The sequence below is a fragment of the Cephus cinctus genome, unplaced genomic scaffold, assembly GCF_000341935.2.
Source record: "Cephus cinctus unplaced genomic scaffold, Ccin1 Ccin1_scaffold0169, whole genome shotgun sequence".
Taxonomy (NCBI): domain Eukaryota; kingdom Metazoa; phylum Arthropoda; class Insecta; order Hymenoptera; family Cephidae; genus Cephus; species Cephus cinctus.
In genome coordinates this window covers 460,180-483,630 of record NW_014332893.1, presented here as the reverse complement: position 1 = coordinate 483,630, position 23,451 = coordinate 460,180, and the positions used below count along the sequence as shown (strand labels likewise).

Genomic DNA, 23,451 nt, shown 5'->3' with positions numbered 1-23,451 from the left:
AAAATTTTTTTTTTTTTTAAAAATTAAAAAATTTTTTTTTTTTTTTTTTTTTTAATATCTGATTCAATGTTTGAACAACATCAGGACACGTGTGCAATTTCCGGTGAGCATTTTCGTTGTTTATTCGTCTGTGCAGCATACAAACTTAATACTATTCTCTGGCTTGTTTTCTTATATGTTTTCCTCATCGGAAGACAGTGCGACGTTTCTACGACGTCGTGACCGGATATTTCTTATTTGTAGAAAATTATTATGCAAATCGTTGGAATAGTCGGGATTCTCATTACGTGAAATAATAACATTGTCCCCGGTTCATATTAACTGTCTCACAATCCAAGGATACGGGGGGATCATTTATATAGGCATTTGGTATATATATTTTTTTAACAATATTCTTAAATCCCCGGCTTTATTTGTACCGTCTAGAGTATTTTTCAAAATGCCATTTTTTGTCTGAATTTCATTTTGAGGATCATTTTCTACGAACGTGACTGGCGAAAGTGGACGTGGAACTTGCACCCAGTGTGTTTCGTCACGTAGCGTACTCAAGAGATACATAAAAAATGGAAAGCCCATGAGATTCGCACACATGTGCTTCCCGCACAAATCTGTGGATTTCCGTATGTCGTGGGAAAAAAAAAAATGTGTCTTTTAAAATTCAAAATTCAAAAGAGCGCTACGTTACCTGCAGTTATCGATGGTCACGGATATTGAATCTTATGAAAAACACGATACCTTGGAATACAGTATAGTACATTAACAGTACAGTATAATATGCATACGAAACGTTGATAATAAAATCAATCGATTTTCGGCGATCGGATATCGATCGCTTTGATGAATTTTCAATGGATTTCTATCCGATCCTTCTGAGAAAGTGGGCCGCAATATTCCCAACCGGTTTTACAAATACCGTTCGTGATCGATCGGGCTTATCAATGCATGACAACCAGGACGAATCGATCTTCAGGATCGACGTTATTGAACCTATCGATTGACTTGAAATATTACAAGAAATTTTTTTGTCTTTACGCACTATTAAATTTCCTATCAAATTGGATCCAAATTTATTTTATAATTAATGGATTACTTTTTTTTTTTTTTTTTTTTTTTTTTTTTTTTTTTTTTTTTTTTTTTTTTTTTTTTTTTTTTTTTTTTTTTTTTTTTTTTTTTTTTTTTTTTTTTTTTTTTTTTTTTTTTTTTTTTTTTTTTTTTTTTTTTTTTTTTTTTTTTTTTTTTTTTTTTTTTTTTTTTTTTTTTTTTTTTTTTTTTTTTTTTTTTTTTTTTTTTTTTTTATTATTAAGCAAAAACCAAATCGTCTCCAATGCATTCAAAGTATCGATTGAATAAATCACGTTTCGATTATCGATCCTTTAGAGGTAGTCAATATACACGTGACATCCTTAGGACATCTACAGGATGTCCACAGGAAATGCACGTGACGTAAACAGGACATTGACTTGACAACGATATATTATATATACATATATACACAAATTGCATACCCACAGATTTTATAAATTTTCGCATTTCCTTCTTCCTATACTTTTCTTTGTTTTCACCAGATCCATGGTTTGCGCCTTATCACGTTTCCATATACACTTCCAGTAAAGTCAAGTCGATATATTATCCTCCTAGCCATCTGACCGTATAATAAAAATTTTTTTTTTTTTCCAATAAATCCAACATTTTTAAAAATCCTTTAAGACACCTCAATCATCGAGGATCACGATCACGTACCATAACAAACTTCCATTAAAACCAATGACGATCTTAAACTCGTTCTCCTCGTATGTAGACCTTCGATAAAATTGACGTACGACATAAAACACGTAACGCGCATTCGTCAACCGTTAAAAATGAAGCTGCGATCTATAGTATATCCTTGATTTTTACGATTTTCAAAAAAAATCAGATCGCTCTTAATCATTTTACCTGCTTCCAAACGTAAAATCACTGTATCCCATCGTCATAATATTTTTCACCCACAAGGTACCGTACGCTACTGGTATTTGGATCAGAATATCAATGGTGGGACCGAAAGCAGGCCAAGGGCTACTTTTTCCCTATTCGACGAGAATCTGCAAACCAGAAATCACGCCATTACGCTTGTCATGCCGATCACGTAGACTTCTAGAAGAACCTCATCGTCGCCAGATCGTATTCCAGGTAAGGCCGTGCGTTTTTCTCGTTACTTTCCGATCGCTCCATCTACCGGTCTGTACTTTGGACGTTTTTCTGTTAGCTCAAAATAAAAAATATTACCAATCATTATAATTCGAATTTGCCAAACGAAGCTTGACCAATTATTTTATTGTGAACCTACGTAATGTATATAAGTATTTGCTCTCGATCATTATTGAATTTCTGAACAAATCGTTTTTTTTCTTTCTTATTCTTCTTTACTTCCTTTTTTTTCCTCTCTCACGAGTCTGTGTCGGGAAATAATATTTGCTTCTTTAACTACGTTTTTGTCTTATAAAGTAATCTGTAATAATGACCTTATCGCTGTGGCTCTCTCGACGAATAATATATCAGTATTGATACAATTGCTTGTTAGGAAGAACAAAAGGAGAGCGAAACGATATATATATATATACAAGGCTACGATGTATGGATACAAGGATAAACAGCTCAAACGCAACACCTGACTAACGCACCAACGTTGTTTTCATTACAAATATCTAATAGACGGGCTAATTTCAGTCGAGCGACTACTCCTGCATACGTATTCAAATATTGTTAGAGTGAACTGTCCATATGGCATTTCGTACGGGGTTCAAGAGAAAGAACAGAAACTCAATTTCGTGAATTCCTTTGTTAAGCAAGGAAAAATTTGAGAAAAACACGCATCGCGGAAACCAAGTTACATCTGTCCCATCCCGTCCTGTCTGTCTCGAGGGACATTCGGGACTATCGATTTCCTGAATTCCGAACCCTTAACCATAATATCCTGCAGGTTAGTAGGGCCGCACGAAATCCCAATGTTAAATTGCAAACAACTATTATAAAAGTCAAGTTTCCCCATCGACGACGGACCCCAAATCGGTCGAGGAGAGCTTAGATCAATTTTGAAAATTGGTCCAATTCAATTTTGATAATTGATCCAATTCAATCTTAACTCAATCACGATGCCCAATGTACAACGCGTGTCTTGTCGGTGGGTAAATTTCATCAATAAATTCCAAGTGGACATAGGGTGCAAAAAATTCAAAAAATTAGCAAAAAATTCAAAAATAAAAAAAGGACCCGATAGAACTATCGAGTATTGATGGCAGCATTAACGTTACCAGTATCACTGTGTCTATCAGTGTATATATCGATTTGCGGTAAAGAAGGTAAACTTCCAATTTCCTCGGCTCGCACAACCGGAGGGGTGTTTATTCATTGGGCAAAAGGGAGGTCGTTAGGACTACCTGCTCTCTGGATCTTCTCTGGCCAGGGCTCTGATGTATCCCACGCTTCTCCTACTGGCACTAATCTACCATTCCCTCGTGACAGCAATTCTCCCCTAACTCCGCTAACAGGAAGAAGATTTTGTTTGCAGCACAGAAGGAAATTTGTTACGGATGCGAACCGACGCGATGAAAGCTAAATGCCGGCCGTGTAGCCTGACCGTGTTTCTTTTTTTTTTTTTTTTCCATTGCTTCGGCTGGCATCTTTCTTTTTTCTTTTACAAGACGTTTACTACGGATATGTGTTAACGGAGGTACTGAAAAAGCTTTTTCTTCCTGGTTTATATAAACCACGTGTGTGTATATCTGTATATATGCTGAGTAGGTACGGGCACAGTGGCGTAGGAGCTCCATGATTCTTGGTACAAGGACGGCAGCTCTTGTAGATTTTTTTATACCTGACAATTCGACTCTCCTGTATTTTTTTTTTGGAATTTTTGACACTGATAAAATCTTGAGATAAAATTGATAAGCTATTTCTGCTTTTTGAGTATGTTGGGTAAACTTTAAATTTTTTTTTCATATGTAGACGCTTGTTAATATACGCTTGAATATAGGAAGCATATTCGAACTAATTATTGTTGTAATATGGTTAGTGTGCTGAATACGAAAATGGAATCGGAATTGGACTTCAATATACAAAATCCAATTATTCTACTGACGTTCATTCTAGGTTACGATGCAATGTAAAAATTTGCATAGGATGGCTGTAGCTTCATCGGAATTGCATGGTGTAGTAATAAAAAATAAATTTTAATAATTCGTCGGAACGAGTCTGACGTTAGAATATTTTTGTTAGATAATTAAATGTATTGTGCAATTACCGTGGGCGATAAGAACGTTTTCACAGTCGAACTTCCGTTTATACCTTTTTTTTTATCTTTCGTTGACGACTGGTAATATTTTCTCAGGGTCATCACGTAACTCCACAATTTTCGCATTCAAAGAATCTGGAGTATCCGGGGAGTCAAAAGCGGCAAAAGAAGTCACAGGGTATATGTATACTTAAGAAAGTCAACGGAAGTTCATTCATTCTTGAGAAAAGAAATATTACGTTCTTTTTCTTTCAATGTGTATATATATGTATATACGAATTACCAGGTTGAATACCTTTTTTTTTCCCATTGTACAGATGGATACTTTTATCTGTACATATGTGTCACGTATGTTGGTAGTATATATGTATATGCATATATTTTGGATTTTCTACGCGTTATAAGTAGCGAAACAGTTTTGAATTTTCCCGCTCTTCGCACCCCCCAATGTATACATATATATCACCGTCTTTAACGCGTATGGCTGACTGGCTAAAGAATGACTCGAAAATTCGCCCCGTTTGTTTATTCACGAACGATAATACGTGGGAGTTTGATACGGAGCAATTTACGTTAGAGCGTGTAATGTACTTGGTTATAATGACTTAGAGGGGTCCGTGATATATGACGTCATTGGATCCTTACGATCAGGATGCGAATTAACGTTAATTCGTCCTTCGTCAAATGCGAGGACAATATGCTTCCGAGGGCTGGATAAATTGGGTTAGATAGTCCAAGGAGTCATTTTTTTTACATTTCATATGGGTCTGTTATTCTCGTATCTTCGTCGAACATTTCTTCTCAGAGATCGAAGAAAAATCTTTGTACTTTGATATCCGTATGCGATTTTGAAAAATTCCAAATTCGTTTCGTATATAGTTGCGTTCAAGGATTTTCCAAGGCGCGACACGAATCGCGTGAAATACGAATCAACGGCAAGTGACGACTCGATTTTGAAATTTATAGTGACCGTAAAAGGGCGGATATAAAAAAATTTTTTTTTCTCAATTTTAAAAAAGCATTTTATACTTTTTCTATACAAAAAAAAAGTTACCCACCGGACTGTCGGTCCTGGATTTTTACGAGAGCTCGTAATAAAAGTCGTCGGGCGTTTCATTTAATGGTAAATTTTTTTTTTTGGGAATTCGCGATTAATGCTATTGAGAAAAGTATACTTACGTATTACGTATATTCGTATTTTGTCAACGGAAATATCTGAAACTATTGAAAAATTTGTTTTACACGAAAATTTAATCCATTGTATTTGTTCTGTTCTTTGCGGAATCCAAACAGTCGTCATGCACGAATATTCGCGTGACGCAGAAGGCGAGCGAAATCGGCGTCGTAAATAAATGGTATTTTGACGTTTTCACAAGGCAACGATTTCACGTTCAAACGAAGAAGATCGAATTTAAGAACGCAGATATGGTCGTAGCTGTCCCATTGAGTTCAACTTGGGATTAAATATACTGTTTGTATTTGCGATAATGTAAATGCTGCTGCTCGTTTTAGTGGTACACGTGTAGTCACGTGTACTTACGTGGATTTTGTATACGCCTCTGGGGATCGGTCGATAATACGATAAGCAAGATCGCTACAATGAAATAAGACAAAAAGTACCAAGGTCGCGACGAAATAACTGACCCGGTTAAATATTGACCGGAACGCCGTAAGTTCCGTAAACCAGGGTGCGATTCTTGTTACGTCTGGTGTGACGTAAGGAATAAATAATTAAGAGAAATTTTGTGCATCGAATGACGCATTGATTTTTTTTTTTTAATGAAAAGCTGGTAATCTTGTACTTCTGACTGCTTGAAAATGTATGATTATTAGTGTACAGATGACAAATGAATAGTAAATACTTGTAAATGACTAATGCCATGCCGAATTTTATTTTTACGATATTCACAAATTTTTATTATATTTGTAGTCTTATGTTGGCAGGAATTTGGGTATGTGTATACGTAAGTTTGGCTTTGTACCATTCGCGTCATTGAACGACTTGTTATTTTCCGTTTACGCCAATGCAGTGTTAATAGCGCGTATATACTTATGTAGAGTCTGCTTTTTGTTTTTCTGTGGGCTTGTATTGGTTCTATATTCCTAATATTTGTTGCCTGAATGCGAATTGTTTTTATGTATAATGATTTCCTGGCGTTCGTAAGAATATATTGACCTGCTGAATTGTTATACGTTACTGTTTATGTATACAGTACAATGAGTTTAGTATTCGATATTCCGGTCAGTATATTAACATCGATTGTATAGAAATTATAAGAAGTAGTTAATTGATTTGAATTATAAGAAGACATAGGGATCTTAATATTGTTTTTTCTTGATAGCTGATTAATTGCAGTATGTATAATTAATTAGAAAATGAGTGCAGGAAAGTAATAAATTATAAAATATTCAATTCATCGGGGGCGTAGCTCAGATGGTAGAGCGCTCGCTTAGCATGCGAGAGGTACCGGGATCGATACCCGGCGCCTCCAAAATTTTTTTGTTTTTATAATTTTTTTTTTTTAATTAGACATTAAATTCCATAGTTGATGATCCTTATAGAACATTATTGTTTTGCAACATTTAAATTTAAATCATGTTTTCACTTAGTAACAGATATTTTAACGCCACCCGATTTTATAAACAGTATCAGAATTCAGTATTCAGTGTTCAAATTAATAATTATATATATATATATCAGTGTTAATTATAAAATGTATACATTCGTTCTCTGCCAGCAATACGTTTATTATTTTCAGACGTCGACGTTTTTGCAAAATTCCATTTTAAGATTGAAATAACAAATCCCAGATATTCCAAAAATTTCTATACACAACTGTGCACACAATTGATTCATATTACGTGTTTAACAAATATCTATACTTAATTTATTGGAATCTCGCGAAGAACAGCCATCTTATTGGAATACGTGTATTTTTCGAAAACACACAAACCGTGAACTAATTTAAGAAATGAAAGTTAAACCATCACAGCGACTGCATATTTTCGCGAACTCCCCGAGTATTTGTGTCGCGTCGTTCCGTAACTTGTCTTCCAGAAACTGGTTGGAAAAGGTGGTTAGGAATTGAAACAAGAAAATCAAGATTCACCATGGCGACACAAGGCAAAGTATCTAATGCGGCATGCAACAGTCAATTATAAATGCCGATGCATTGGCATTTTTAAAATTGCATGCAACAAGGGAAAAAAAAATTGAATCATTAACAAGGATGCGAAAATACGCTATAATAATTATTATTTCGAAAGTATTCGCTCGCACAATTTCCAAGTCGCTGACGAACCGTGAAATTGAAATTGAACAGGAATATTTTTTAGAATTTTATTACAATGATTATTTTCCAATAAAATGACCCAAAGGTGCAACGGATGCAACTGACGTTTGTCTCTGCCTCCAGTGGTAATGTATACCCAACCTTAAGTACCAAACGCATAAAAAAGACATGTAAACAGACTCGTGAACATGCGTTTAAACATATCATTGATTTCCACTGAAATTTAAAAATCGTACAAATAATTCCGACGTCAGTTTCCTCTCTGTGTAATTGAAAACAATTACAGATCCACTGCACATACGAGTGCAAAGTCGAAAATGTAATTTTTTAGAAAATTTTTTTTATCAAATATCCAATACCTGTAACCATCAATAAACGTATAATCGAATTTTTCGTAAAACAAGAATAATTGAATTTGATAGAAAAAAAAAAAAAATATTTATTCTGTGCTTTGAACTTGCAAGTATTTAAACCATTTAGACAAGCAGTAATCAAATAATGCTTAATAACGTACGTCGCCTGCACGTTGCGATTCGATGACGTGTTATGCCTGAAATGACGTAAATTGTACAATAATAAAAAAATGCATTAAAAGTAGAATAAATCTTAAGACGTCTTCAATATTTCTCGGGGAATCGATTTCACCGCGGAATTTAATCCTGTCTTTTAAATTCGAGGTCCCCTCAAGGACAGCCTTTCATTTTTCACGATTCCAGTTCGCTTCCGAATCCTCACAATTTTTCCTTAATCCCCACCGCCATAGTCAGCCGTGTAATAGTATAGGACGATTCCTAAAGACAATTTTTCTACCTTACTCGTGTCTTATTGGAAATTTGTTTGTCTTAACACAGCGTGAACTTCTGACCCACTGTAGAGGCTATCGGCAATGTATACTGCATTGCGGTGATAGCAGCGACCAACAGCGACTTCTGTATTACGTCAGACTTTAATTAGTACCAATTTATTAATTAACGGTTAATTAAATAAAATCCCTGACAAAAACAAGCCCGTATCCGAATAAACTGCAGAGCATCAAATCCCATTGCAACGGAACGCAAAGGAAGCAAGGCGCGTGTCGCAAAATACAATATAGACTATCCGGTATACGCTGAATGGATTAGGAAGCCAAAGAAGAGCGATGACGTCATCGGGTCGACGTCGATATAAGGACGCCGAGCGTCGCCGAGGTAATTCAGTAGAGGAGGGAAACGACAATAGGGAAAATTGAATATCAGAATGGTGGTGAATTTCAAGGTGTTCAAAAAGTCATCACCGAACGGCAAGATCTCTGTGTACCTGGGTAAGCGAGACTTCATCGATTACCTATCGGGAGTGGAGCCAGTCGATGGGGTCATCCTGCTGGATCAGGAGTACGTGGACGGAGGACGTATAGTCTGGGCCCAGCTGATATGCAGCTTCCGGTACGGAAGAGAGGAGGACGAGGTGATGGGCCTGAATTTTCAAAAGGACCTGTACCTGGTATCGGAGCAGATTTATCCTCCGACGAAGAAGATGGAGGCTAACCTGACCCGACTTCAGGAACGTCTGGTCAGGAAATTGGGTGCCAATGCCATTCCCTTCACTTTCACCTTCCCCCAAAGCGCACCGTCCAGCGTGACACTTCAGCCAGGTCCGGACGAGGCTGGTGAACCCTGCGGGGTCAGCTACTGCGTCAAGGTCTACTCCGGGGAAAGCGAGACCGACGTCACCCACAAGAGGAGCACCGTGTCCCTGGGCATCAGGAAGATCCAGTACGCCCCTACCAAACAGGGTCGCCAACCCTGCACGGTCGTTCGCAAGGACTTCTTGCTGAGTCCAGGTGAACTGGAGCTCGAGGTCACCCTGGATAAGCAGCTGTACCATCACGGCGAGAGGATAGCCGTCAACGTCTGCGTCAGGAACAACAGCAACAAGGTCGTTAAGAAGATCAAGGCCTTGGTCCAGCAGGGTATAGACGTGGTCATCTTCCAGAACGGACAGTTCAGAACGGTCATCGACGCCGTTGAGACCCAGGACGGCTGTCCCATAAATCCTGGCTCCAACCTGCAGAAGGTCATCTACCTCAAACCTGAACTGGAGAATAACAAGCATCGACGTGGAATTGCTCTCGACGGCAGACTCAAAAGAGAGGACGGAGAACTGGCCTCCAGTACTCTCCTGACCTCACCGGACGTCCGTGACTCATTTGGCATTGTAGTCTCCTACGCTGTCAAGGTGAAGCTCTACCTTGGCGCATTGGCAGGCGAACTTTCGGCCGAGCTACCCTTCATCCTGATGCAGCCGAAGCCGTCGGAAAGGGTGAAGCCGATGCCTAGCGAGAGTCTGGCCTTTGAGGAACTTATCCAAGAGGAAAAAGGAAACGAGGACGCGAACCTTCCGTTAAAAGCTTGAAAAATTATCAGCTCAAAAATTATATTTCATTTATTAACCCAAATTATAGATTAGACAAAGTCCTGCCGGCTGACTGAGGAAAAATTTACATAACGAAATCAGCTATTACTTGGCACGTATTTTATTCTGTAATCAAGCTTTACGACACTCGATTATATAATGGTATGTAAAGTGCGTATCACGTGCAATAAAAATAATTTAAAAAATACAGCCAATTACATAATTTTTATTTTTAAAAAATTCATAATAGACACCCTGTCGAAGCTATGCAGGTCACAATCAATTTTATAACGTGACAGTCATTCCTGCGCCTCTCGTGACAATATAAATGGTACCGAATCAATTATAATCGTTCAATTAAATTAAATTGAGTTTCGACCAAATTCACTTTTCACTGCTTGCACTAGGATAGACATTTAATCTGACGTACGTGTAGGGTCGTGAGTATCTCTTGGCTGTCCTACCATTCATTCTCTAGGGTGGCACACCTGTCATTATTCTTCTGGACCATGACGGGGTCCGTGGACACCCCACGGTCTCAATTCCGTTCATGGGAATTTTATGGGTCACAATGACACGGGAAGATATTATTTAAAAGAGTCAATGACGCTCACCGTTCCTTTTTTATTCTTCACGTTGTATACCTGTTTCCGTTAATCTATCTCTCTCCCACCTTACCAGGTATATCTATATGTTTCTCTCTTCAGAATCTTCCCATAGCGTCAACTTCCTTGCGTGATCCGAAATACTTGGGAGATCCAGGTTTCGAGAAGAAAAGTCTTCAGGTCGTACCTACGTGCATTCACGCACTACATATGTATACTCGTATATATACATATGCACTGTACGACACGCAATACAATACGTCAAAAAGCCGGTTTTCTTTTTATAAGGTTAAAATTTGAATTTAGAGGGGTCGGATTTTTTTATTATTTTACATTTCATGCATTTTTCATAATAAAGTTCTAATTACATTTTTTTAACGAAACGTATATATGGACATTAAGGCGTTCAACAGGCTTAGTCGCTTTTACAACGGATATATAGGGTGGCCGTGAATTTTTTATGATTACGATTAAGACACCTTGAAAAATATATACAAAAATTTTTTTTTGATATCAGATACGTAAATCATTTTGATTTTGAGTAAAGTTTCGTTATCTGCCCTGATTTTTTTCAAGGGCTACTCGCACTTTGAGCCACGTGCTGAATGTTTTTTTTTTCTGTTTTTGGTTTGCTCATTTTACTCCTGTCTACTAGTATTGACTATGACTGTACTGCCGTTAAGGGCCACAAGCGCCAACTCAAAGTGAAGCAGTTTCCAATCCTGCTTATTCGTGGAATTGGATGGATGCTGATCAAAGGACAAGATCAATAGTGATTTTACAGATGATTCGTGCCCGTTGAGTCATCCCGTCTGTGTCTGGAAAGTTTGTTCCGGTTTGCCTGGAGACATGGGCCTCTACGACTGTAATTAACGCGTCGAATATATTTCAAAGAAGTAAAATTAGTTATTACTTAATTTTTATCTTTTATCAGTGTTACGGCTCTACTTTTATTTTTTAATCGCCTTTATACAATTTAATCTTAATCAGGAGAAAATACGTCATCTGCTTTTTGACTTCTTATACAGGATCTTTGTATATTTGATATTGCTTGATCCGATTATTATTATTATTTTTCGAGCACGTGTTAAATGTTATCAGATCGATCCTTGATCTTTTGCTTTGTATGTCATGAAAAAAAATCTACTTCTAGACTCTTAGATGAGGAAGTCATGAATTTTGAATGGACCGGAGCAATCCGTTTCGAGTATTGTTCTTGACTTCCGGTACACTGGAAGTTCCGGGTGGGAGGAGTCGTAGATTATTATTATGAAATTTTTGAAAAATAAAAAAATTCACTAAAACTTACGTATAAATTGATAAGGTGAGATTTGAGTTTGAAAAATATTTTTCAGTCCGATTTATCGATACGATGATAATTTTCTTGGATAATTAATTATTCGCGTAATTACCAAGAAATTATTAATGACTATGTAACCACGTTAAGAAAATCCCCCGTTGGGAATGCTACACTGAGAAATGAGAAATCGTTATCGTGATACAAAGCGAGAACAAATGAATCTCGACTGGGTGACGCGTTTATATAGACTCGAGTAAGTGACGTAACGCTACATAAGAATCGCGCGATAATTATTGTTAGAAACGCATCTGGCCTTACTAATAGCAAAGGAACTTTCTTTTGTTTCCAACTATCGACAATCACATTAGTTTCATTTGATTTTTATGGATTACGTTACCGATTTTTTAACGGGTCATTGAGGGCTCGATAACTGTAGACACTTATCAATGTTGTGTATATATACATATATATATATATATGTATATATATATAGTTGATAAGTATATATCAACGTTACAATTTGTCTGACGTATAATGGTACTTCTGGTTGATAAAAAAAATCAGGGTCTACAAAAGTAACCCGGTCCATATTGATTATCTGACTTTTATACGTGGGTGATGAATTGATTTAGGAAATCATAAAATTACACGAATTGGTAATTGAGTACCGTAATTCAATTTTTTAAAATTTTTATTTCAAAATTTCTGAAATGTAATAAACTTACTTTATCGTAGCGAGTGTCACGTGGCCTGTGCTAACCATTGTTACTACCTATATGCGACGTCGCTTTAGCCACTTTCGATACAGTTTCCAAGTGAGCGGCGTGAGTCACGAGTCTTTGGCCATGACAATACTTGAGGCCAGTGGATAGGAGTTACTTCGAATGCAGTGTAAATTTTTCGTGAGTTAAGGTGCGCCGGATACTATTATTTTTTTTTTATTATGGTACTTGATTTCATTGGACTCTCTCCTTAGATTTAATTGCATTTAATCAATTTTTTTTTTATACAACACCGGAGCCCGGTATTGCGAAAAGTAATTGAGAACCAGCCGGTTTTTATTGTGAAAATATTATTAGATTTTGCCGACGTAAATTAATGCTTTGGAAGACATTGAAATTTTGGTTATATATTTGGTTGATTTAATATAAAAAGAATTTTTAAAATCCTTGTTAATTTTCTGAGGTTCTAAGACGTCCCTGAAAATTTTTTGCAAATCGATATAATTCTTTGCCGTTTAATTCAAGGAGCCAAAATTCAAATCGTACTGAATTTCTCTACTTGAAATTGCAACGCTTATGAACAAAGCGGTCACGGTTAACCTTGCACCATAAATCTGACTGTATAAACCGTTATTAGAAACTTGTGGAATGGTGGGTAGATTCGGAATTGCTCGATAATTCAAATTAAACATTCTTTACGATCCATACATTTTTAATTAGTTAAAAAGAACCAAGCACGAGGTTATACCCTGATTAAAATTACAGATTACCTAACGAGGGTTACCGTCGTCAGTGGGAGGATCGGTAGAATTTAGAGATTTCTTTTTTAGAACATACCATATTTCCTGTAGCTTATAACATAGGTAAAATTTGAAATATTCTTTTTATTATACGTCGTCGCGAGATAAGATTTTATTTTTTTGGATAATTCATGTAAATATCTTATTCATTTTTTGATGTTGCGGGTAAAATTATTTTTTTGGGGGTTTTACTTTGTATTTGGTAGTACTATATTCGGTTCGTGCATCATAGTTTCTTATATTGAAGTTAGTGTATAGATAAAAATTGAAAAAAAATGGGTTATCGTACGTTATTACGCATTATTACTCATGGTTTATGAGGCATGTAAATACGCTACTTATTTTGTATCGGTGGTCAACTATAGATTTACTGTTATGGTAGTACTGAAAGGCAGTGTGCTTGTTTCATAAAGATTGTGCGTGACGTATATGATTGATTGTAAAAAAAATTGTAATGAGTATTATAAAATATTGTGTGACCATATTAATTACGTTAACGATCAATTTCAGACATCAATTGATACCTAAGCTTGATTTTACATTCAGTTTTTTAAAGTGAAACATTACTCCGTTCGTCGGTTGTCAGGTTATTTAATTTCGTTTGTAATTAAATCTCAAAGATTTTTCAAATACCGATACATGGTAATGCATTTTTTATCATACGGGACTCTACTGTTACCTACATTTTTATCTCTTGACGCTGTTTTCCCGACTGTCAACAAGTGAAACAAGTAATAACTCTACTATACCGATCAAACAGTGCACGACCTTACCGACAGACGGTAATATTATATTTTCCAGCTTATCGGGTGTACATAACAGCGTACTTTCATTGACTGAAAGTAAATGGAATAGGCATCTTAAGGTTTTCGTTAGTTCAGCAACGACTCAACATAGTTTATTCGGTATAATAAAATAATAGCCTCGTCAAGCCACAGATAGCAGCACTCTCGATGACCTGTCATACTGTCAGATTCGCAGGGCACGAAATACACGAAAATATCTAGTCTATTTATCTACACTTAACGCTAAGAGTAATATAATCAGTCGGTTCCCTAAACTGGTGAACATTATAAATGTATTTGAGATCTGACACGGTGGATCTATTTTCACTTATTCGTAAGAGGACAAAATCATATCGTGCTTTATCAAAGTAAAATTTTCGAATGAAAATGGCATGAATGATAAAACGCCAGTTCAATGATATCTTATCAGTAAAATTCTTTATCCTACTCTTATCTGAAACCGTCGATACGTGATATGGCAGGAACATGTGACAGTGACATTTTCCATAATTTTCCTAATTTTCCATAATTCTTTAAAATATTGTAACACTTACCGACAGTAAGTACCTACGTAAAATCATTCCGAAAAAAGCTACCTTGACAAACGGGCTAGAGCTCTGGGAGGTTATGTTAAATTTCCTGTTAGTACAAAATAAACACTGCGCCATCATTATATTCATAAACAGTACGAAGTGCTCACTTAAGTAATTATTCAATCGTCTTTCGCATTAAGAAAGAATCCCACGTGTATTTCGTTGTAATCGTCACTGGTGTCACTTTATATAAAATTACAGGATGTTCACACGTCTTATTTGTCGGAGCATTTAACTTGTTGGGCAAAAGCCGGCAGGAGTTAAGTGTACGAAATTCGTCGTAAGGTCAAATATTTAAGAAAAAGAATTCAACGTGCCAAGAGACGAATTCAGTATTGTCTGACGTGTCGTTATTTTCTACTGGGTGACGAGGAAAACAAAAAATGTAGGAACGATACCGCGGACCTCGATATGTGGAAGTAAATAGATACGGAACCTGGTGGCTAAGAAACGTTGACGTATAGTAGCGACGTGACGGGCCTGCGAACTACGGCGTCAAACGTACTATGGAATTTCGCATTACCTTGCGCTTTTTCCAGCCGATTCCAATTTCAGCCTCGGTTCTTCATAGGGCTGAAGCATTCGTCCTCTACCCTCAAACTGTACACGTGCGCTTTCCAGAACGTGCGCGGATCCTCTGAAGACCCTAATATTACCAACATATGTTGAGCTATTCAAAATAGGGAAAAAAATATATATATACATAAAAATCATGAACGCTCAAATTTTCAAAATATATATAAAATATAAAATTCCCAGCAAGGTACCTTGTGCAGGATACCATAATATGAAATTTATTGACAGACGAGTCTATTTCGATTTTTTTTTGAAAATCTCAAACTAAAAATTTTATCTATAAATCTACCACACATATATTATTTTTGCATATACGCAAATGGTATTAAAAGTCATACCCAGAAAATTTTCCTAATCAGTTTAAGCTGAGAAGAGTTTCGAAATTTGATAATACCCGCGCGATCGACACTCAGTCGCTGCTATCAGCTGTCTGGTATAACGTTCGTATCTTAGTACGTTATCTCCAAGATAATGAAAAACCAGGCGCGACCTAGAGCACCGAGTCGTGTGCTGTTTACCATAGAGCACAGGTGCTGGATAGGTGAGTCCGTGAAGTTGTCCCAAAATAGTGTTTGTCAGTGTCATTTAAGCTTATTGAAATTCAAAAATAAAATTACTGAACTTCAATTTTTCCCAGGTCCAGTTCGTCTCCTCGGCAAGTACTATAAAGAGTATCAAGGAACTCTCGTAAAAGTCGAGCTCGGTCCCATCAACGAAATCAGGCATTACCAAAGAGGCTCAAACAGCAATGTCATTTCGCGAGCTACCTGAGGATCTGAAGTCAGTTGCCAAATCGGAGCTGAACGAGGACGAAACCCTCTTGGGAAAGGATGTGAACCATATTTTGGATTGGTTAAAAAAACAGCCGCACATTAACGCCAGGAAGGATCCACAATGGCTGGTAGGCTTTTTACGTGGCTGCAAGCACAGTCTGGAGAGGACGAAGGAGAAGATAGATGCCTATTACACGATAAGGACCCACTTGCCTGAATTATTTGCCGATCGAGATCCAAAGTCATCGAGAATTCAAGAGATTCTTGATCTGGGGTACGTAGCATGGACGTAACATATGTGAACGCACCTTTACTAATCTCGTTTTTTAATGTGCCCCGCCTCTGATCCATCAGCACTTATCTGCCGTTGCCGCTGACTGACAAACCAGATAGTCCACGGATTGTGTTGATTCGAGGCGCCATCTATGATCCGAATAAATATACATTTTTGGAAATTTTTACTGTCAATTTCATGATAATGGATCTACTGCTGCTGGAGGACGATCGGTTTGTGATTTAATTATTTATATTATTCTTAAACGTATCTATAATTACGGTATCGACGTAAGTGCTATTTTTATTTTTATTCTTATTCATCCAAGGCTAGATGTCGCGGGTCAGGATACCTTGCTGGACCTAACCGGAGGCAGAGTGGAGCACGTGTCGCAATTTTCACCAACCGTCATAAAAAAAGTCGTCACGTGCTTTCAGGTGGAATTGAATTTTATAATGGATGGTTTGTTCGAGGTTCTATGAATGATTTTGATCTTTTTTTTTTACAGGATGCTTATCCTATCAGGACCAAGAGCCTACACTTTATTAATACACCGACGACCTTCGACCTGGTCTTTGCTATCTTCAAGAGATTCATGAAGGATAAGCTGAGGCAAAGGGTAAATTTCTTATCACTGTTAAAGTTACGTTTGATCATACCAGTCATTTTTGTACTGGACATTTTTTTCTATATTTAAATACTGACTTTCTCGGCTCAGGCATATTAATTCTAATGCTTCTTATCTAACTGATTGAAGATTCTTGAATTTATCAGCAAGGTCTGTCACGGTAAATTATTTGAAAATAATTCATTGTTTCAGATCAAAGTTCACAGTACTGTTGATAAAGTTTATGATTACATACCTAAGCAAGTGTTGCCTTCTGATTATGGTGGCGATGGACCATCTGTTGCAAAATTGACCAGTAAGTATCGATTGAGACTGATAATTGTATCAGTAAAAACGATTGGTCTTCGCAGCACAGATTTATAGGCAGCAATGAATATATTATTTTCTAATGTCCATACCACTCTTTTAGGTCACTGGAAACAGAAGGTACTGGACAACCGTGAATTCTTTCTGGAGGACGCGAAATTCGGTGTAACGGAATCAAAGAGGCCAGGAAAGCCCATTTCCGGTGCTGATCTCTTCGGAGTAGAAGGCAGCTTCAAGCAGCTCAGCATTGATTGAATCCCAGCTCTCTGACCAAACAGAGAAAATAACGTTCCTACGATTGGCTATTTTTAAGAATATCCGTGGCATTAGGCATTAGCTCGGTCAAAACAATAGACCGAGCACGTGAGATGCTTGTACCGAAATAAAAAAGATAGTCTTCCAAGCCAAAAGACGTTACAAGAAAAATTCTTAAATATTACCATGAGATCTGGAAACGTTACTATCGGACATAGAAAGCAGCCTTTACCCAGAATGCTGCAGTTTGAACACACGTGTATGTAATGTCTCGTCAGAGGTCGCTTATATTATGCTTCCAATAGGCCAATATGTGCCTATATAGGCCAAATATATATCCATGGAAATGATAAGAAAATCCCGTGAGATCCAGTCGCTGGAGTCTGCCAAGTGGAGGAAAGAGATATTTGGATACACAAAGAGGTCGGAAGGAGATCAAGCACGGCCGTGACCGGATGAAGCAATATATATATTATACTAGGTGGTCCATGGCAAAAGGAGGGACTGCAGACAGTATACTACGTACATACTAGTTACATACCACACAAGGCAGTAGGTTGCGCCAAGGTGGAGACAAGGGATGGAAGGATCGGAGAGTAGGTGAGACTTGTCTTCGGTAAGACATTATTAAGGACGTGCCTGGAATAGCAGGCTGGGTAATTACATTATCATCCGACAGACAACCCAAGTCCCGAGCACCGACGTCGGATAGACCATCCACCCCTTTGGGCGTCCAACGCACCCTTCAGAATAGGAATACGTGTTCGATCGTAATGCGATAATACACGTGTGGATGAGGGTTGATCGTTCGCATTTCTTCGACTTTTTATTCCCTCGGAAATTTTATATCGTGCTGCCCTTGCGAGGAAGGAGTCCTCGAGGGGGTGCGATTTTGAAAAATATTTTGTAGTGTAAAAAAAAATTTATTTACATTGTATTTGGTAGGGTTGAAAATAATTTTTGGAGAGGCATGATTTTTTGAAAATTTAAATAGATTTAAAAAAAGGGGGGAAGGCTTGTCAGCCCTGATGAAGGTAGGCGTTTAAATTACCTCAGCCCTTTCTTCAAGGGTGGTATCTACGTGCGAGATCTGCCCCAATGCGAATTTCGCACGTTTCGGGAGTAGGGCGTCGCGACGCTTGTATCCAGATGTACGCCGATGTATGCGTTGGTGTATATGCAAATTATCCAGCGTCCCTCCACACGTCCCAGCATCCGTCGATGCTATCTCGATTCTCTCATCCAGCTCGAAACCCATTGGGGAACGCGGGCTAGGGAGTAATTTGAATAAGAAAAGTTTCGTCTGATTTTCGTCGCGCTTCGAGACCTATGGATTCCCAGAGAATCAGACTGGGAATGGGCGACCTAGCCTGAAAATTGGAGTTTTACGGATATCCGTTAAGATCTTCGCAAATGCGTTTCCAGAGCTGCGTAATTATCTTTTTTCCTTTTTTTCACTCTATCTTGTTATCCTTGAAAAATTTCGGTCTACGTTTGATTCTTAAGCAGATATATATCGTAAAAGTCTCTGAATCTTTTATATATGTATATATCTTGATCTTTTCAAGAATCGTCGCTTTTCCAACCCAAACCGAACCAGTACGTTCAATCGTCATGTACCAATTTTTTATTTCCGTTTCAATGAGACCGATTGACACGCATCGATGACCCAGTGTATCCAGGTCACGGCCCCACGCATGAATTCCCAAAAAAAAATTTGAATCCTCAAAGAAAAAAAAAAAGATTAATCATCTCCTTTGAAAATTCCTCTTCGATCTTTACACAAATTTTCATGCAAATCCTGAATTCGTCTTACGAATCGCACGTTAATTTTTCACAGTCCTGTTACACCGGAACCAACAAAATATTAAAGTGGAACAGCATAAAATTTGTAGGCTATATAATTTGGACAAAAATTCGTAGCGCGACGACATAAATATCCTCTAAATTATTTAAGCCATGAACCGATCTCTCTTCGCCTGTACTCTCCGGCCTACACGCCTACAGTACCGTACACTATGGCACAGTACAGTATGGCATACTATAGACGGTGTATGGTTAAGTTAAGAACCCTCGTACGTACTTTTCGTTCCGTTTGATTTCTCTCAGGGACTATAACGGCCGCCGCCCCCTAACCCGGACCGCTAGCCTAACCTAACCATCCAGTTACGTTTTTATTCTGCTAGTTGGCTCGCTGCCTACAACTGCCTACCTTTCTGCCCTCATGACTTACCAATGAAGCCTTTTCGCCAGTGGTATATACAGTACAGATATATCTACCCTGCAAGGGCACGTTATAGGAATCGGCTTGTATAAAAGCGTGCATAATGAATATTGAAAAAAAATAAAAAATTGATCGTATTTTTTTCAAAATTTTGAAATTTTCGAAAAAAAAATTTTTTTAATACTTTTGTGGTAGACTGTCATTTTTCTATTTGGTTAACGGGTCTTGGTCGTTAAAGGGATAATTTACTATTTTATTCGTACTGCTCGTACCTGCCATTCGATCTCTCTTGAAAGTATGACGATCGACTAATGGCAATTGCTGCTAATCGTTAGAAAACGTTCGTATTCGAGGTCGTTCTAGAGGTCTGGCGTTCACGGAGTCAACGCGTCACTGTAATACAATTTAACGAGCGGTGGCTTTCGCGAGAATTATTTTCTTCCTTATTGGACGGAAGTACTTGGAGATCTTTTTTATTACGATTCCCTGATTCCGCGATTCGATACCTTGTTAGGCACCGTTCATAGACGATTGCAGGTTAAGTTGACCGTGGCGATAATTTCTGTATGTTAAAAATAATAAATCGATCAATTTATCTTGTCGATCAGATTTCATAAGGATTACGAAATATTATTATCGAGATGATGGGTAGAAAAAAATTTTTTTTTTCCTCGTTAGTCGCGAAGCCAATGGTATGCAAGGAGAACCTGATGGACAATAGGTGAAATTATGAAATAAAGTGGATGACCTTGATGCTTACATATATAATGTAAACAGGTTTTGATATATCGATTATATTGATCAGACCCAATTCCACAGTACCGATTTTACTTTAAATGGCATTATTCTTGCGGCAACTATTTTCTATCGATACTTGACATCGTCATTACGTTAGAACTACAGTATTCTCGTCTGGTCGATTATTAACGGGAAAGATGGCGCCACCCTAATCCTCTTCAGCTTACAATTAATTTTCCCAGAGGGAAGCACCGGCAACTTGCTAGTTTTACCCATGGCCTTGTAAACCAACCTTGATCTTGTGTTGTAATTTTCGCCGCTTCTGCCATCCACCATTTTACGCAGGATCTCATTTACTTAATTTAATTCATCACTCAAGATCGTTAATGCACTTGTCTGTAAGATTATTTCCTTATTACATATTCAATGCCGAGTGATATATTGCGTGTATACGTGGATATATATCGATTGATACGATATAATTAATAATTATTACAATTTTTAATACATTGTCGTAAAATTATCTAGGGTAGGATATACCTATATTAAAATTTGATTATTATGCTAAATATATTTTAATTCTTTAAATATACGTATGTATATAATTTTACACCATACACTTCTGATAGGCTATATGGAATTTTATTGTAGGTAATGCTCGTATGGTAACTGTTTACCGACCGAGTAACACACGAGACTTAGGAAGCATAAATTAGCTGCTTATTGGACGAATACTGAGAAATTCTCAGAGAAAAACATACAGTTGACATATTGGGGCACACCTCGAACTCTATATATATGTACGATAGGAATGTATTATGTACCCTGTGAGAGGTTTGAACGAAGTTAAATTTCTTGTTTTTTTTTTTGACACTGTGTTTCTAGGAATTCCCATGTTATTTGGGCCGCTTTGTAATTTACGTATTTCACATTTTTATGCGAGGCACGTGCGATTCACGTGCTTTAAGTAAAGGCACCTTGTATGGCTCTATGGATATTTCGCGTTAGGACGAATAGACTGTATTTTTGTCTAAATTGCTAAAATTATTAATATCATTCATTTGTTCAGCCACATTGAATTTGTATGTTTCCATGTTCGTGGACGTTACGCGATTCAAAATGAAAAATTTTTCAGTTGAGCAACAATTTTTTTAAATACCTGTCAATTGCCACGTGATCAGATTGCGGTAAAATTAGCCACGTGAGATGTACGGGGTGTCAAAAAAATTGATAAATTTCAATATGTCTCTGTAACCACGTGAAATGTTTTTTTCCATTTTTTGCTCTTTTTATTTACCATTTTAATTTGCACGAATACCTGCGAAAAGGTTTGGTTACGCTCGACTGTCAATAATTCTTGTAATTACGTACACAACATATTTTTAACTTTACGTACAAAAGAATTATTGTCCTCTGTTTCTGGGTAAACGAACATTCTGTTTTTACAGTCAGCATACGTATTATATTTATAGCACGATTGTCGCTCAATAAATAATATAAATTTTATTAATGCGCATATCCACGATTAACGTTACCGATATGTATTTCTTATCGTTCACAGGTTAAAAAAACGTGCGGACACGACAAAATATCTTTTGACGTTACGCGCGTTGCACGAGGACTGCGTCCTGCTGCTAATCGAAGATATTTTCAACGTGTGCGAAATGCTGAACGTTACGCAAATATTTTGCAAATTTTCGTCAACACGGCACAACGTTACCCCGAAATTGCAAGATCACGTGGTCGTATCTGGACGACGTGCTAACACAAAAAATAAGGATAGGACAAAAGGATATCGCAAGTAAAATGTTATTTTATTTGCAATAACAATTTGCACAATTACGTAATGACGACCGTCACGGTTGAGAATGACGAAAACCGCTATGCCTGAATCGTACCGTGCGAATCGAATTGATTTTATTCGTATTGAACTTTACTATGGACCGTATGTGTATTTATCTATTCAAGTAGTTAAAGTGTGTGTATATATATATATATATATATACACACATGTTATATCATTCTGAGAACGTACGTGCGTCGTCAAATCGCTAATTCAGTTTTGGAAAGTGTCTGGGATCCACTGAGAGCTTCGAACCGATTTCTCCTGAATTCTGTAGGAGTTTGCAATTGCCAGTTTCCGGATAGTCTGATCTTCTCCCATGGGTAGCAGGAACTTCCTCTGGACCAAGGAGAAACTCCCGTTTCGTGAATATACCGCGAACGTATATAAACTTGTATTTGCGAATTAAGGGAGTCTCCATTGCAGCGACAAACGCGACTGTCGCTTCGAGCCGATCGTACTTGGTTGTTAATTAAACATTTTTAAAATCACGTACAAATATTAACCGTACATTCGTTAAATCGTAATCGACGAGTGACCCATTTTTTTCTTTTTTCAAAAAGATCCTTGCGGCTAAAAACGTTCACCAGGCTGTAACGAATTTATTAATTAACCTTGGGCCGTGTATATATGTATATATACATGGTGGCATTTCATTTGAAAGTCATTTATAAAATGCTACCAGTCACTTCACGTACTACAGTAGACATCTGGGTGTGTTATAAATAAAAAACAATGATACAGTTTTACGGTTAAAATTGATTTCTTTTCTTTTTTTATATTATTAAATTCCATCACGGTCAATAACTTTTCTGCACAAATTTTGCAACGGTTTATTGACATAACCTTACTCTATGCGAAAATTGTTCGACGGTGTTAAGTAATGGCGATTCGAAATACAGTCAAATTGTTTGACAGAAGAAAAAGGCACGTGCTGCGTGGTAAACATAGAAACGTGCGTGAATGAGATTTTGAGTCTTACGTCACTTACTTTCGGGTGTCAAAGTAATTCTGGGACACCCTGTATAAACTGGTAATTGGAATGACAGTTGACTAATGACTGGGGGCGGAGGGG

The 23,451-nt window shown here is 37.3% G+C and overlaps 2 protein-coding genes and 1 non-coding gene across 6 annotated transcripts in view; all 3 read left to right on the top strand.

The window, feature by feature from the left end:
* Positions 1-17,726, top strand: part of LOC107264433 (retinol-binding protein pinta) — a 39,813-nt gene extending 22,087 nt beyond the window's left edge. The window contains exons 2-8 of one of the 4 annotated variants that reach the window (XM_015732668.2): positions 1,993-2,169; positions 15,973-16,382; positions 16,463-16,615; positions 16,711-16,819; positions 16,891-17,001; positions 17,203-17,305; positions 17,420-17,726. In XM_015732668.2, the coding sequence (XP_015588154.1) occupies positions 16,084-16,382; positions 16,463-16,615; positions 16,711-16,819; positions 16,891-17,001; positions 17,203-17,305; positions 17,420-17,571 (927 nt within the window). In that variant the 5' untranslated portion in view covers positions 1,993-2,169; positions 15,973-16,083 and the 3' untranslated portion in view covers positions 17,572-17,726. Of the gene's footprint in view, positions 1-1,992; positions 2,170-12,644; positions 12,772-15,730; positions 15,877-15,972; positions 16,383-16,462; positions 16,616-16,710; positions 16,820-16,890; positions 17,002-17,202; positions 17,306-17,419 lie in introns of those variants that run through there. The other 3 variants (XM_015732666.2, XM_025081717.1, XM_015732667.2) reach the window with 3 other exon arrangements.
* Trnaa-agc lies at positions 6,690-6,762 on the top strand. The gene has a single exon. It is a non-coding gene; the product is annotated as a tRNA-Ala (tRNA).
* Positions 8,744-10,164, top strand: LOC107264432 (phosrestin-2). The gene has a single exon (XM_015732665.2). The coding sequence runs from the start codon at positions 8,800-8,802 to the stop codon at positions 9,952-9,954; it is 1,155 nt and encodes a 384-aa protein (XP_015588151.1). The 5' UTR covers positions 8,744-8,799; the 3' UTR covers positions 9,955-10,164.
* Positions 17,727-23,451: the final 5,725 nt, after the last annotated feature.